At 42.5% G+C, this 16,658-nt stretch overlaps 1 protein-coding gene across 4 annotated transcripts in view; it reads right to left on the minus strand.

The window, feature by feature from the left end:
• The window catches only part of CREB5 (cAMP responsive element binding protein 5), a 686,421-nt gene that overhangs the window by 136,326 nt on the left and 533,437 nt on the right, over positions 1-16,658 (minus strand). For 3 of the 4 annotated variants that reach the window (XM_075315323.1, XM_075315327.1, XM_075315326.1), the window contains one exon: positions 9,785-9,895. The exons of the other annotated variant lie outside the window; for it this stretch is intronic. In XM_075315323.1, the coding sequence (XP_075171438.1) occupies positions 9,785-9,895 (111 nt within the window). The remainder of the gene's footprint in view (positions 1-9,784; positions 9,896-16,658) is intronic. 4 annotated transcript variants of the gene reach the window in all.

The following is a 16,658-nucleotide window of genomic DNA, read 5'->3' on the forward strand; positions in this document are numbered from 1 at the left end:
GATCGTTTCCAACAGAATAGTGTGCCATAATGGTTAAAAATGGTTTAAAGAACACAGAGGGTTTAAAGGGAACCTGTCAGGTCCCATATGCATTCTAACCTACAAGCAGCGTGATGTATGGCCTAGAAACCCCTTCCTACCCATCCGTGTGTTGTAATATTGTGTAATATGAATGTATAAAAAAGTTTAATTACTTGCGTGTTCCCTATGTAAATGATCAGAGAGTCTAGTCCCCAGGGCGTCACATCGCGTAAAAGGTGTGGATTGCCCTCCGTGTGCCATGATTTTGGCATATGAGTGTTCTCCGTGTGCTATTCGTAATAATACACAGAGAACAGGAACTTTCTGCTCACCTGTCCCTGGTGCTGCTGTCCGTGGTTCTGATGTCTTTCACTCTGCGGTCTCCGGGCCTGCCGACTCCCCACTGCTGCTGCTTCCGGTCCTCGGTGCGGTAAATATGCAATGCGCATAATGAGCAGGGATCGGAAGCAAGTGACTGCAGCGGCAGAGACAGCAGCGGTGGAGAAGGTGAGTGTAGAAGTTCATTTTATTTCACAGAAACGTGTTTTTTTTCGGGTACGTGTCACACGGATCACATCCGTGCGGTCCATGTGACACCCGTGTTGCTGGAGAAATACAGACATGTCTACATGTGGAGCACATGGACACGTAGTCCATGTGAAAACACACACGTGTGCGCAGACCCATTCATTTTAATGGGTCTACGTGTGTCAGGGTCTACGTGTATCAGTGTCTTCGGTACGTGTGAAAACGGATGTCACACATACAGGAGACACGGATGAGTGAAGGAGGCCTCAGGCTAAGCTCACATGTCCTGTAGTCATTCGTTAGAACAGATCCAATAGGAAACTGATTTCTGCCGGATCTGGTTTTTTAACATGGGAATCTATGGTCAATAGATCTGTTAATAGATTACTATTTAGCCATCCGTTATACTTGCATTTGTTATGAATCCATTGTTTTCTTAATGGATCCGTTACAAAAGGATGATAAATAGCAATCGGTTAACGGCTCCATTGTCCATAGACTCCACATATTAAAAACAGATCCGGCTGACATCCGTAATTTAACAACAGACAAGGTTATGTTTGCGCAACTTTTATGCAAATGTCTCTCTAATGGATCCATGATAATGGATGACTACAGGACATGTGAACCCAGCCTTACATTGGTCATCAATGACATTCCCCACTGACAAAGGAGAATGGTGCCACCCAATCATTAATTTATTCACAAATTTCCAGGAAGATTGACAGAGGAATGGTACAACACAGAGTTTTACGAAAACAGCCCCCAGAATTGTTATTCCTTTTAGAAAACAAGTGTTCAGTAATACAGACATATTGGAAAAACTTGCAGATCCTATTGGGCTATGTTCACACAGTGATTTTTTTCTGCAGCAAAACCTGATCTTTTGGCAGCAAAAAAAGCTGTGTTTTTTTGCTGCTTATTTTGTTGCATATTTTGCAGTGTCACTTGCCTACAGTGCATGTTTAAAGTTAGTTTCATTCACCACAAAAAGAGCAAAAACACAGCAAAAAGACAAAGCAAAAAATGCAGCTGCGATATTTGACTCTCGTTGCATTCAATGGTGAAAAAGCAGCAAAAACGCTGAAAGAATTGACATGTTGCTTCTTTAAAAAACGTAGCAGTTTTCCATTTAGGTCAGGAGAAAGAAAAAAAAAGCAACTGTGTGCATCAGATTTCTGGAATCTCATAGCTTTTTAATTGCATTTATTTGCATAAAACCAATGGAAAAAATCATGTAAAAGCAGTAAAATGCACTGTGTGAACATAGCCTTACATTAAGTTTCAGGAGCTAAATTTCTAGTCTGACATGAACAAACACGTGCCACAAAGCATTACATTTCTTGGATGTTATTGCTTAGCATTAATGGCTAATCACATCTCCACCTAGCTCTTAAAAAAACCTAAGGTTTCATTATATAGATTTCAAATATAAAGAGAACCTGTCATGTAAAAAACGCTATTAACCTGCAGATATGAGGTTAATATGAAGGGTAATAGCTTTCTGACACCATACTGTGGCCACACTGAAATCCCCGCTATCAGGAAGAAATTGACTTTATTCCATCCGGCAGCCTTGGGCTTTCAGTCACTGCTCAGAGCATACAGTTCATATCCGCTGTACTGACGGACAGCCAGCCCTGTACTGATGCAATGCTGAACCGGCTGTCAGTCGGGGCCGGGTCCTGGTTACAGCCGCCGCTCATAATGTACTGAGCGGTAATTGAAGCTGCACTGGCCATGCCTCTATAGCTGAAATCCTAAGGCCCTATGCCCACAGGAGATCGTATCTGCGGACGTTTCTGCAGGTATTTCCGCAGGTTCACGCAGCAACTCCCCGGAATCCGCAGTTATCCATTGATGCTGTATTTCTACGGAATTGTTGCGGTAAACCTGCGGAAATAGGGCGGATTTTGTGCGGAATTCCTGCGGATTTCCTGCCCTGTATCTCCATTGTGGAAAGACAGGAATTCCGCATGCAATTCCGCATGAATAATTGACATGCAATTACGTGCGGCTGCGGGAAATCTGCAGCATTTTCCGCAGCTGCAAATATCGCAGCATTGATACAGCACTCCCCAAATCCCATAGGATAACATGGGAAGTGGCTGTACTTGCGTAAACCCGCGGATTTATCTGGAAAATCTAGAAAATCTGCGGGTTTTCCACAGCAAAATCTGCAGTTACTTTCTCCCGTGGGCACATGGCCTAAGGCTGAAGAGAGGAAGAAAATGTATTTCCTCCCGGCAGCGGTCTCTCAGTGTGGCAGCCGGACATTGTCAGAAAGCTGTTACCCTGTAAATTAACCCTATATCTTCAAGTTAATATTTTTTATCATGACAGGTTCTCTTTAATGAGTGATGGAGCTTTTAGGCTGACAAATGCAGCATGTTTTGATAAGCCTGAATTCACACATCTGTGAAACATGGACACTGCTCAGATTACCAAACCTGTCCCAAACGACAGGTCTCCTGTGCCGAGCTAACTGCCTCCGATATGTCATCTATATGAGGCAGGTAGCTCAGGTCAGGATTTCTGCAGTTTGGGCTGGTTATTGCAATTTGAGCATGTTGTGTATTTCAGACGTGTAAATTCAGCTTAAATTAAAGGGTGTCTCTACTTTTATGTAACCCTTGAGAATAAGCTGTCATGTGTGTCCATTAGTAATAACACTACCTTTAATCAATATATAATATCAGTTTTAATTATCTATCTCTAATTTGCAATTGACTCTGGGATAGTGAGTAGAGACTTCCTTCTATATTGATCCCATATACCAAACACACAGAAAGTGGAATAGCTGCTCTCCGGGGACAACAAGACTGAGCAGTGTAGTTGTGAATCCAACCTTGAGATACTTGCTAGAAAACAGCACCCCTTCCCTCCCAATAGACTTTGAAATGCTCTGTAACCTGACACATCACTGTGCAGGCAGCCCATATGCTTTTGAGTACAATGGATTTGAGCTGTCTTTTTTTTCCCCTTAGGGTACGCTCACATAAGCGTATGACTCGGACGAGTGCAATGTGAGGAAATCTCGCATTGTACGCGGACCAATATTATTCATTGAGAGAGAGCAGATGGTCAGGTTTTCTCTCATCCAGGTTCTGGATGAGCGAAAAGTCGCAGCATGCTGTGATTGTCAGCGAGAGCCGTGTCACTCGCACCCATACAAGTCTATAGGTGAAAGTCAAACATCCGAGTGCAGTGTGATAATCGCATCAGCTGACAATGAAGGAGATGGGGAGATTAATCCTTCCCTCCCCTCTGCAGTTGTGATCTGATCACAGGAATGGATCACAGTTGCATGACACTCGGCTCAAGCTGGCAGCAGAGAGGGAGCCGAGAGTCATTAGCATATTGCATCTGATGCACTCGCATCGAATGCCATAGGATAGTGTGAATCCAGCCTTAGAGTACATAGTGACCTCAGGAGGCAGAGGGGAAAAGGAGAAATGGCTCATAGGTGTAGAAAGAAGCAGATTGATTTGTTGATATATATTACAAAGATTCTTATATTTGCTTCAACTTGCTGAGTTTGCTTTAACAACTTTGTATAAATTTAGTGTCCACTTAAAGATATTGGTAGTGACCAACATTTGCTCCCCATGTCTTTGTTATGTAAGGTGTCGGTCCTTCTATGGAGAACTCATGAAGGGGCAGAGGTGCTTGGCTCATTGGCCTTTTTTTCTGGCTCTCTATCGACTTGCTACACAGCAAACTCATCCTGTCCGAGCAGAAGGAGGAAATAGATGATTAGAGTAATAAATCTCGACCCTTTATTCTGGCATTTAGTAAGGGTCCTGAACCCCACTGCTCACAACTTTTTTCTTGTCAGAAACTTTCAAACAATTGTTACCTTTTCAAACACAAATGTTTTTACAGGACACAATCATATAACTAGATAATAACTATGGGCAAGTGTACCTGACAATGTAAAATATGCCTTAGAAAGCTAAGTAATAAAATTAAAATCATAAAATCATGCAGTTTACATTAAGGGTGCTTTACACGCTGCAACATCGCTAACGATATATCATCGGGGTCACGTCGTTAGTGATGCACATCCGACGTCGTTAGCGACATCGCAGCGTGTGACACCAAGGAGCAACGATCAATGATCACAAAAACGTCAAAAATCGTTCATCATTGACACGTCGCTCCTTTTCATAATATCATTGGTGGTGCAGGCCGCTGGTTGTTTGTCGTTCCTGAGGCAGCATACATCGCTATGTGTGACACCGTAGGAACGACGAACATCTCCTTACCTGTGTCCACCGGCAATGAGGAAGGAAGGAGGTGGGTGGCATGTTCCGCTCGCTCATCTCCGCCCCTCCGCTTCTATTGGACGGATGCCGTGTGACGTCTCTGTGACGCCGCACAAACCGCCCCCTTAGAAAGGAGGCGGTTCGCCCGCCAGAGCGACGTCGCAGGGACGGTAAGTCCATGTGACGGGTGTAAGCGGTGTTGTGCACCACAGGCAGCGATTTGCCCGTGACGCACAACCGACGGGGGCGGGTACGCTCGCTAGCTATATTGATAGGGATATCGCAGCATGTAAAGTGCCCTTAAGAAGGAATCCCTATTTTAATTGTATGACTCTAAAGTCTGAAAGTGCAATCATTATAATTACTGTCAGTGGTAACAATAGGAATGATTTCTGGATTAGACTTCCACATGTGTTGGAGGCAGCATTTGATTTCTATGACAATACGAAAATATTTCTCTCTGGCCCGCTCTGAATAGAATACTGCAAATATTATGCACATCTGTTTATGACATTTTTCCCGAGTAGCTACACTTGTGCGCCGAACACAAAAGGCTCCGTACTTTCACGTTCCAAACTATTTGCTGCTCGCTGATTGCTGCTGACAACCTTTCAACAATTCCTCAGTATACAAATACAGCCATGGTAACAAACTACTCACTCCACTCAGAATCGCTGCTCGCTGCTTCTCCAAAACAAAACAAGTTCAATTCTCAAAATTAAAATCAAATGTGATGGGATCATTTTCCAAATGTTCATATTTAGCCATGTTTCAGGATTTCTGCAGTATCATTTCAATGGATCTTCAAATGTAGTATTATGTGGATGACGCTGATTTCCTTTCCTCAAGTTATAGAGGTCAGTGTACCATGAAATAATAATTACCCCCCAAAATGAAATGCAGCCCTGGCTAGTAAATATCTTCATATTCTATCCATAGGCTCAGATTCATCAAGACTGCGTTCATCAAGTCAGACACTCCTGATTCATAAGGAATCATATACCGCTTCCTGAATCAAGGCCACCAGAGAAGTGGCGTTCACCGCTGTGTGCTCCTCGCCAGAATTCTTACTCCAGTCAGTGTGATGTAGTGAACTCCATCGCTTGTCATGAATTTCATGAACAGTGGTTGCCATGTCTGTTCCACCCCAACTCCATGCATTTTGTTGGAGCAGAGAACGCCAAAAGTCAGAAAATTTAACTCAGCTTCGAGTTTTGGCAAACTTTAGAATTCTTCCGTAAAAGGCTTGATCATAAAAAAATAATAAAAAACCCCCATATAATTGGATTATGCTGATGGAAGAAGATTTCTTGCTCCAAGAAAATGCAATGTAGGATCTTTTATTAAGGGCTCGGTTTCACTTGCTTTTAGCACTGATGAGTGCAATCAGATAAAACATCAGATTGCACTCGCACCAGTGCAAAACTATGGGGCAGTGTCCATCTGAGATTGATTTCTCATGCTATAGTGGCCTGAGAAATGAATCGCAGCATGCTGCATTTGGCAGTGAGTCTCCGCTGACGCACCCCCATACAAGTCTATGGGAGCGTGTGAAACATTGCACTGCACTCGCATGTCATCCGACTGCAGTGCGATGTACGCAGGAACAGACAGCAGAGGAGATGGGGAGAAAGTGCTCCCTTCCTCTTCTCTGCAGCTGTGATACAATCACAAGGTGGCATCACAGTCATATGACCCTCGTCTGACACTCACAGCACAGGGTCATAGGCATATCGCTTCCGATGCTCTCGCATTATAAACTATACGCAAGTGGAACCGAGGCCTATGACAAAGCATTTCAATGCAGAACCGGTGCCTGTATCAACAAAAAACCAACAAGTTTATTTTTTGTTGTTTTTTGACTTGTTACAGGTGAAACACATTATCTTATTATCTTAATAAAAGAATGTACATTGCATCTTCTTGCAGCAAGAAATCGTCTTCCATCAGCGCATCCCAGTTTTTCAATTATTTTCATGAACTAGTTACCTGGGTTGTTTCCTAGCCATAAGGGGGCTTTACAAGCAACAACATCGCTAACAAGATGTCGTTGGGGGTCACAGAATTCGTGACGCACATCCGGCCTCGTTAGCAACATCTTTGCGTGTGAAACGTACGAACGACTGCTAACGATCAAAATTACTCACCTAATAGTTGATTGTTGACACGTCGTTCTAATCCCAAATATCGTTGCTGTTGCAGGACGCAGATTATTCGTCGTTCCTGAGGCAGCACACATCGCTACGCGTGACATCCCAGGAACGATGAACAACACCGTACCTGCGTCCTCCGGCAACGAGGTGGGCATCACTTTCTTTCGGCTGCTTCTCTGCCCCTCCGCTTCTATTGGACGGCTGCCGTGTGACGTGGCTGTGATGCCGCACAAACCGCCCCCCCCTTAGAAAGGAGGCGATTCGCCGGCCACAGCGATGTCGCTAGGCAGGTAAGTCCATGTGACAGATCCTAGCGATATTGTGCACCACGGGCAGCGATTTGCCCATAACGCACAACTGACGGGGGCGGGTGCTTTCACCAGCGACATCGCTAGCGATGTCGCTGCGTGTAAAGCAGCCTATAAGGCAGCAGCAGGTGAAACTTTTAAATAGGGGCACTTCGCCACCCTCTAGGTGAGCAATATCCATTTTTCAATTTTGCTCTTCCATAAATAGGGACACATTATTGTGTGTGCTTTCTCCACTGCTTCTAATACCTATAAAAGCTTTGATGAATGAAGCAAATAGTTTTAAGATGCAAGTAACATGAATTAATTCAGTTAAATTTAAGCGGATTTTTGCAAAATTTGCACGTTATTGATTATTTGCAAGATCTGTAATATTTGGGATAACTTGCTGATCACTGGAGGTCCAACTGCTGTGACCCCAGAAATCCCAAGCACAGGGCTCTGGAACTCCAGGAACAGAAAATCTGTTTTGAATAAAGCAGAGAGGTGTGCATGCTTGATCTCTCCTTCATTGTGTTTAAGGTTGTTGAAGAAAGCAGATAACAGCGGTTGGCTACTATGCATTAGACCACAGGTCTCAAGCAAATGGGCCAAGGGCCGCATGCGGCCTCCGAGGCTGCTTGTTGCAACCCGCAGACCCCGTGACGATCGCAGCTCTATGCCCGGGGCCGGCGCCAGCAGGACTTTACTACAGTGGCATCATTTGTGGTGCTACGCAGAGCAGCTGTATGCGTTATACCATTGGCTGCTGCTAGCCAATCAGATGCAAGGAAGTGACGTCACTGTATGATGTCCCCTCCTTGCATCTGATTGGCCGGTGGTAGCCATTGATATAATTCAGACAGCTCCTCTGCACAGCACCGCAAATGATTCAACTGTAGTAAAGTCCTGCAGACGCGGCCCCGGGCATAGAGCTGTGATTGTCACAGGGTCTGCGGGCATCAACCAGCAGGTACGTGCTCACGTACGTCCAGGACGCGGCGGGTCCTGACTTGCGGGGCCGCAAGTCTCCTCCTTAGTAGACCGCAGCTGCCCATGCCTGCAATCAGTGTTTGAGGCGCTGCAGTCTCCTTGTGGTGTTCTCCCTAGGGAGGGCATGCGACTCTGCAGCATAAATTCCCATGCTACAAGGATGGGCACAATACTACTGGGCCCAATACTACAAGGATCAGCACAATACTACTGGGCACAATACTACAAGGATGGGCACAATACTACTGGGCACAATACCACAAGAATGAGCACAATACTACAGGGCACAATAACACAAAGATGAGCACAATACTACTGGGCACAATACCACAAGGATGGGAACAATACTACTGGGCACAATACTACAAGGATAAGCACAATACTACTGGGCACAATACTACAGGGCACAAGGATGGGCACAATACCACAAGGATGGGAACAATACTACTGGGCACAATACTACAGGGCACAAGGATGGGCACAATACCACAAGGATGGGAACAATACTACTGGGCACAATACTACAAGGATGAGCACAATACTACTGGGCACAATAACACAAAGATGAGCACAATACTACTGGGCACAATACCACAAGGATGGGAACAATACTACTGGGCACAATACTACAAGGATGAGCACAATACTACTGGGCACAATACTATAAGGATAAGCACAATACTACTGGGCACAATACTACAGGGCACCAGGATGGGCACAATACTACAGGGCACAATACCACAAGGATGGGCACAATACTACAAGAATGGGCACAATATTATTGGGCACAATACCACAAGTATGAGCACTTTACTACAAGGCACACAGATGGGGACATTACTACAAGATGGTGGCTAAGATTACTATATGATGCTGCTAATTTAAAAACAATATTACAAGAACGTGATAAAATTCAAAATAAAGCATGATTTTTTTTGCCATTAAAAATGTTTTTTATATATATATATATATATATATATATATATATAAACTTAACTAAACAAAAAAGTGCAGGGTTGTTATAATAAACAAGCTAAAGATGTTCAAAAAAGTGATCCAAAAATGTATAGAAAAAAAAACATGAATTCATTAAAAATATCACTTTGCCCCTCTCAATTTTTTTTTCTATTTGCGGCCCATGCACCCAGCTGAGTTTGAGACCCCTGCATTAGACTATGTGTTCTCTTCACTATGAATATATCACAGTGTTGTAGGTTCTATTAATACTTCTATTTTTTTTGTTAGCTGTTTCTCATAAAGATGAATTATGTAATTGAATTCTTTTACAGCTATGTAAATCTAAGTAACAACAGTGTCAACAAGCACTATAGGATTATAGCAGTAGTGTGAACAGAGCCATGCATGATAATGCAGAAAAGAATAGCAGCAGAGTGAACAGAGCCCTGTAGGACTGTGCAGGCTATACATATGGGGCAGGTTACTACTGCAGAATAGTATACATGATCAGAACCATTAGGTCTACATTTCATATACTCCAATCTGTAGCAATGTAAAGAGCTGTGCATTGTCTTACCATTTTGGCATCTGAGTGCATTGGAGGGACTTGAGGTGAAGCACAAGGATTGCTTAGATTGGGACCCTGCATCCCCATGATATTGGAGTTCATTGACATCTGTCTTTCCATCTGTGTGGGATATGAGAAAAACTGTGACATACACCCACTGAATCCATAATAAGAAAGTGTGAGGTAGACAGACCTCTAATAGCGTTTGGATATTTAGTTTGAATAAAAACATGAAATTGCATAATGCATTTCATCCAAGTAGTGTCCCTGAATGGTCTTATCTAGTCTACTATTTGCCAAATTATCTGGTATTACAGGGAAAAGCCATTAGTAGGTTATGCTTTTGCTTTCTCTGATGTTATGTTCTATATAGTACACTAGATGATGTAAAATGGGTTTTGATGAAAATGATTGATGTAAGATGAATAATGAGTAATCTCTAAAGTAAATATTTAGGGAAGAAAAGTCCATGACATCTGATCACACATCCTTCCAGCAAATAGATCTATTTTGCCAGCCTTTTGGGTATCAAGTGAATATATAGCAAGAGCCATTTGGGGGGTCTGAGCACCGCTTGTAGTTGAGGGAATCATTCACATAGTCTTTAGGTACCACTGTAAGTCATCATTTTCTAAAAGGGGTTGTTCACTACTCAGCGGCCACTTCATTGTCCTCTATTCGAACATAATTGACACCCAAAGAAAGTTAGAGGCTGCGCCTGCTCTCTCACTTTACCAGGATGTCTGATTTGTTTGAAGGAGGAGATAGTGAAATGGCCGCTGATTGGCCACAGCGATCAAGTGTCATAAAATGTCATGAGAGCCCCTGGAGAACCTATTGTGACTCTGCTGGAACAGCACCTGCGTTAGAGGTGAGTACAGCTGTTATTATCTTACTGGGGGGAAACAGTGATTGAGAAGGAGTTGTCCAAGTAGTAGACAATCCCAATAATTTATGCATAATAAAAGGTTATTTCATAAATTGAATAAAAAAAGTGAAAAAACAGAGAATCTAGTGAGGCTCTGATAGCCAACCGATCTGTCTGTTTAGTAAATACTTTCAAGAAATACAAATTCTGAAGCTTCTAGTCTTAGAATTCGTTGTTGAGTTGTTCCTTTGCTATTCCTCCCAAACATTTATGAGTGAACTGACAACTGGGTGTTACTATTTGGGAGTGTGACTCATCACACTCCAGTATCATCCAATCAGTGTTGACTGTTGAATACTGTAAAAGCTCTCCGCTCCGACAAGGGGAATAATAACACCCAGTCAATTCATTCATACATTTCTAAGGGGAATAAAAAGAATAAGGGTATATGCCCCCGATCAGGGCTCTCTGCATTTAGACCGCAACGGGGAACGCAGCGAGTCCGCAGCGGGTCCTGACCTGCGGGGACGTACATCTCCGCAGGAGAACGCAGGAGACAACAGCTGCTTGTAACCACGATCAGGGTTCAGTGCGCTGCGGTCTCCTGCTTATGTTCTCCCTATGGAGGATGTATGTAATTCCGCAGCAAACAATTGACTGTGCTTTTACTGTACAATGCAGCGTTTTGGATACAGCTGAACCATGTTGCGTCCAAAAACTAGATGAACAAAAATTGTTATTTTTTGCGGAATACAAATATTTACACATAGCTGACAGCTACTTGTGATTACATAGTAACTCTGATTTAGGATCATGAAGAATAACATTTATGGCCTTTTATAAAAGTCTATAATTGTTAATGTGTACATAAGTACTTATTGATTGGAGTTAGAAAGATCAACGACTTGACAAGAAATTCCTAAAAGTCCCTATATCTAATGTTGTTGCCTTTTATCTATAGAGTATAGAAATATATAATTGCGCTGTTTTTATTTCTCCCTAGAGCAGACAAGCTTTAGGATATGTTTTACGGCAGCCACACTCGATGATGCTTTGATTTAATGGAACAGAAATTAAATCTCTATAGGGTTCTACATTGATCTATTTGGATATGTTTAATTATAGGGCTCCCAATGTTGTGGCTCTAATAATCGACTGCATTATGAATGGCTGAAAGTTGCTTATGGGGAAAAGCTGAACGCATATAGTGCTTTAACTTCCTGAGATTATCAAAGTTATAAAAAGGTACTAAATTGATGTTCTTAATTTACATTTCTATTCTCAAGGGTGAATAGAATTGTTTGGGTCAGCACACCCGGAGAGAAAAACGGTGTGAACTCCAGTGACCTGATTACCGGACTGCTCTGCCGCCATGTCCCGCAATCTGGCAGTCCACTATCTGGCAGTAGGTTTCTTTAGCGGTCACAGTTGGTGCTATGTAAACCTGGCTGTGACCTCCAGTGAACTCACTGAATGTATTTATTGATACCACTTTGGATAGATCGGATGTTTTGATTGCCTCTTATTCCATTTTTTATGGTATTGCAGTGGTTGAAAAAAATGCCCTTCTGGATTTAATAAATTTGATAGATTAAACTTTTATGGATGTAATGATATCACATATGTGCATTTTTCTTTCTTTTTTTCTTACTTTTTCCCCTATAAAAAAGTGATTTGAAATTTAATTTTTTTCATTATTTTTTAAACATTTTTTTATTACTTTTCACTATATTTCTTAGTTCCCTTTTAGTACTTGAACCTGCGATTGTCTGATCGCTTGTACTACAGTATATATACAGAAATACTTAGTACTGCTGTGTATAGCACAAATCACGGTCTCGTACAAACCCCAGCCAGAAGCTGGTGTTCACAGGTGAACCATCATGACAGGTATGGGGACCTTTAATAGACCCCCAGCTGTCATGGCAACCCATTGCCCCCCTACGAACATAGCATTGGCTGTTAGAGCAGCACACCCCTAACAGCAAGTGGCATTTAACAAGCTAACAGCCATGAAAGATGCGGGCTCAGCTTGTGAGTCAGCATCATAATCAGGAAACTGCAACTGGACATTACTGAATGCATTATTGTTTATGTATATTATAAATCAGATTATTCTGCAGTGCAACTTCCTAGGATTACTTTCAGATGTAGGTGGTTCGTTGTATATTGCGCATGTTCATTTTTGTAAATATAAAGAGTGAAGATGTCAGAGCACAATACATGGGATGTTATTTTTCATATACACTTCAGCAGATAACAGGGTAAAGTTAGAAAATCCCTAAAGAAATTAGATTTTATCACTTTACCACCAAAATAGGAGATAAGTGACAAGTCTATGGCCTGTACAGGATTAAGGCCTACGACACACAGCATTAAAATCGGAGCGAGTGGAGTGCGATAAAACATCACATTGCACTCGGATCAATATTCACCTATGTCCCAGCATCCATGAGCAATTATTTTCTCAGCCCTAATCGGACCGAGAAAACAATCGCAGCATGCTGCGGGTGCAATGCGATCCTTGTTTCCCTTGCACCCATTCAAGTCTATGGGGTGAGAGAAAAATCGCACTGCACTCGCATTACACCGGTGTACTACGAGTGCAGAGCAAGAATGGCAATAGCCGGCAACAGAGGAGAGAAGGAGATAAATCCCTCCCTTCCCTCTGCAGCGCTGGCCCGTCCCTCCTCAGAGCCTGCCCGCCCCACCTCAGAACCGGCCCACCCTTGCAGCTGTGGTCCGATCGTATGATCGGACCTCAGCCGCAATAACACTCACATGACACTCGGCTCCCGCTCTGCTGCCAGCGTGAGCCGAGTGTCATGCAAGGATCGCAGTAGTCCACGTGTGGCTCCGGCCTTAGGAGGCAATTACATAGACCCAATAATCTTTATCTTTTCAATGCAAGCACACTTTGAGCGATTGCCCTCTTTATACCAGCATATTAAAAAAAAAAAAAAAAAAAAAGAAGAACTTGGCATTTTACTAGATAAAAAAAAAAACGTAAGGTAAATAATGATGGCAAAAAGCAGTACTCATAGATAAGACAATAAATCTTTTCAGAAAAAAAGCCGAGAGCACAGCATTTAGTACATTGTATAAACAATATATATTTATTATAGGAGAAATTGCAGCTTTAAAAGCATGTGTTGAAACTGAACAGAAATTTATGGCATTTTCCCAAGGATGAAAATGGTATATTCTTTGCAAAGTAATCAGAACGTGAAGGTTTGTGATACATTTGATCATTACAGGAGGGTAAGTGCTGCCAGAATGTTACTAGAAGGAAGGCTCTGGGGGAAAGCAGGGGAGATCATATTTCTGGTCTCCTTGGCCTGCTGATGTGACAAGCAGGCTGGTTTAGCTTTACGGTATTTATCACAAATAGCCATCAACATGGCAGAGAAACCAACTCATTCTTATCACTGGACAACTTTAGTGCTAAAAGCTTTTAAATGCTTAATCCTTTTATCACGTGCTCTAAGCTGTTCCGAAAAGGTCTTCACCAATTATTTCTCTGCCCTATAGTATCACGTTAAACTTCTTGAAAATGTTTTTTTTTGTTTTATAAGAGGGTTTTCTTTTTGCAGTCATGGTACATGGCTACATAATCTGCAAGTTGATAAACTGTCATGCCTTGCGAATCAGGCGTGTCAGCTAGCTTTACCGAGAGATACATCTGCACAGTGGAATTTGATAGCCCCAACAGAGGTCAACTTAGTGCTGATCTCTTTTGTGGTTTGTATAAAAAAAAAACCCTGACATTTTTTTCTAAGTGCAAAAAGAGGGAGGGGAGGGGGGAGGAAAATGTTGAAGAAAAAGGCAAAAATTAGTTCTCTCCCAACACGGCACGATATGTTTCCCATTTCCAGTAAGCATTCCAAAAATGATTTCTATACCACAAAGGCCCCTTTGCTATTACTTAAAATTGACCAGACAAAGGATGGTTCCATGTTAATCAGCAAAACTGAAAGCAGGATCCAAAACGTGTGTGTTAAAAGAAGAACAAAGCCAAGCTGCCTCTATATGAATAAACTCCTGACCCGGTGGGGAAGTCTAATATAAATAATTGGTTTTCATTAAGAAGATGTTTCCGAGATTGGAACAAGAATATATATATATGAGTCAAGAATAAAAAAAAGGATATTCTGAAATTTAATCAAGAACAGAAGAGAGTGCAAGAAGAATAATGTAAACAGCTGAGTATAAATATGGAAACCCAAGACTGGACAAAGAAAAGTACAATTACGAAGCAGTTACAAAGAATCCTAAATCAAGGAGCCGACATTTTCTATCAATGGAATCATTCGGTTCTGGAAACTCAATCCTTGGTTATTTTTTTGCTACTAAAATAGAGCAGAACTGTATGTGAATGACCAATGGTCACTTTTTGGTGATCACAACAATGATTAAGCTGCTTGTTCCTGTATTCGCAGTAAAAAAAACCTATGAAATAGGATTAGCCCCATTGACATTCAATTGAGAGGCCTCAGCAATCAGACATTTATCACATATCCTGAAAATATGTCATGATATTGTTTAGTTAATTTAATCTAGTTTAGTTAATGTACCATGCACAGTGCTGGCAAAAGTATTGGCATCCCTGCAATTCTGTCAGATAATACTCAGTTTCTTCTTGAAAATGATTGCAATCACAAATTCTTTGGTATTATTATCTTCATTTATTTTGCTTGCAATGAAAAAACACAAAAGAGAATGAAACAAAAATCAAATCATTGATCATTTCACACAAAACTCCAAAAATGGACCAGACAAAAGTATTGGCACTCTTAGCCTAATACTTGGTTGCACAACCTTTAAGGGGGCTTTACACGGTAGCGATATCGCTAGCAATTTGTAGCGATAGCGAGCGTGTAAGTACCCGCCCCCGTCGCGCATGCGATTGTTTGTGATCGCTGCCGTAGCGAACATTATCGCTACGGCAGCGTCACACATACCTACCTGGTCGGCGTTGTCGCTGTGACTGCCGAACAATCCCTCCTTCAAGGGGGAGGGACGTTTAGCATCACAGCGACGTCACCGCAATGTCACTAAGTGGCCAGCCAATCAAAGCGGAGGGGCGGAGATGAGCAGGACGTAACATCCCGCCTACGTCCTTCCTTCCGCATTGTGGCCGGCGGCAGGTAAGGAGACGTTCCTCGCTCCTGCGGTGTCACACACAGTGATGTGTGCTGCCGCATGAGCGATGAACCACCTGGATAAACAACCCTTACCGATTTTTGAGTTTGGGACGACCTCTCCATGGTGAACGATTTTCACCATTTTTGAGGTCGCTTAAGGTCACTGGTAAGTGTGACACGCTGCGACATCGTTAATGATGCCGGATGTGCGTCACTAACAACTTGACCCCGATGACCAAACATTAACGATATCGTAGCGTGTACAGCCCCCTTTAGCCAAAATAACTGCGAACAACCGCTTCCGGTAACCATCAGTGAGTTTCTTACAATGCTCTGCTGGAATTTTAAACCATTCTTCTTTGGCAAACTGCTCCAGGTCCCTGAGATTTGAAGGGTGCCTTCTCCAAACTGCCATTTTGAGATCTCTCCACAGGTGTTCTATGGGATTCAGGTCTGGACTCATTGCTGGCCACTTTGGTAGTCTCCAGTGCTTTCTATCAAACCATTTTCTAGTGCTTTTTGAAGTGTGTTTTGGGTCATTGTCCTGCTGGAAGACCCATGACCTCTGAGGGAGACCCAGCTTTCTCACACTGGGCCCTACATTATGCTGCAAAATTTGTTGGTAGTCTTCAGACTTCATAATGCCATGCACACGGTCAAGCAGTCCAATGCCAAGGGCAGCAAAGCAACCCCAAAACATCAGGGAACCTCCGCCATGTTTGACTGTAGGGACCGTGTTCTTTTCTTTGAATGCCTATTTTTTTCCCCTGTAAACTCTATGTTGATGGCTTTTCCAAAAAGCTTTACTTTTGTCTCATCTGACCAGAGAACATTCTTCCAAAACATTTTAGGCTTTCTCAGGTAAGTTTTG

Source organism: Anomaloglossus baeobatrachus, chromosome 6 (assembly GCF_048569485.1).
Source record: "Anomaloglossus baeobatrachus isolate aAnoBae1 chromosome 6, aAnoBae1.hap1, whole genome shotgun sequence".
Taxonomy (NCBI): Eukaryota; Metazoa; Chordata; class Amphibia; order Anura; family Aromobatidae; genus Anomaloglossus; species Anomaloglossus baeobatrachus.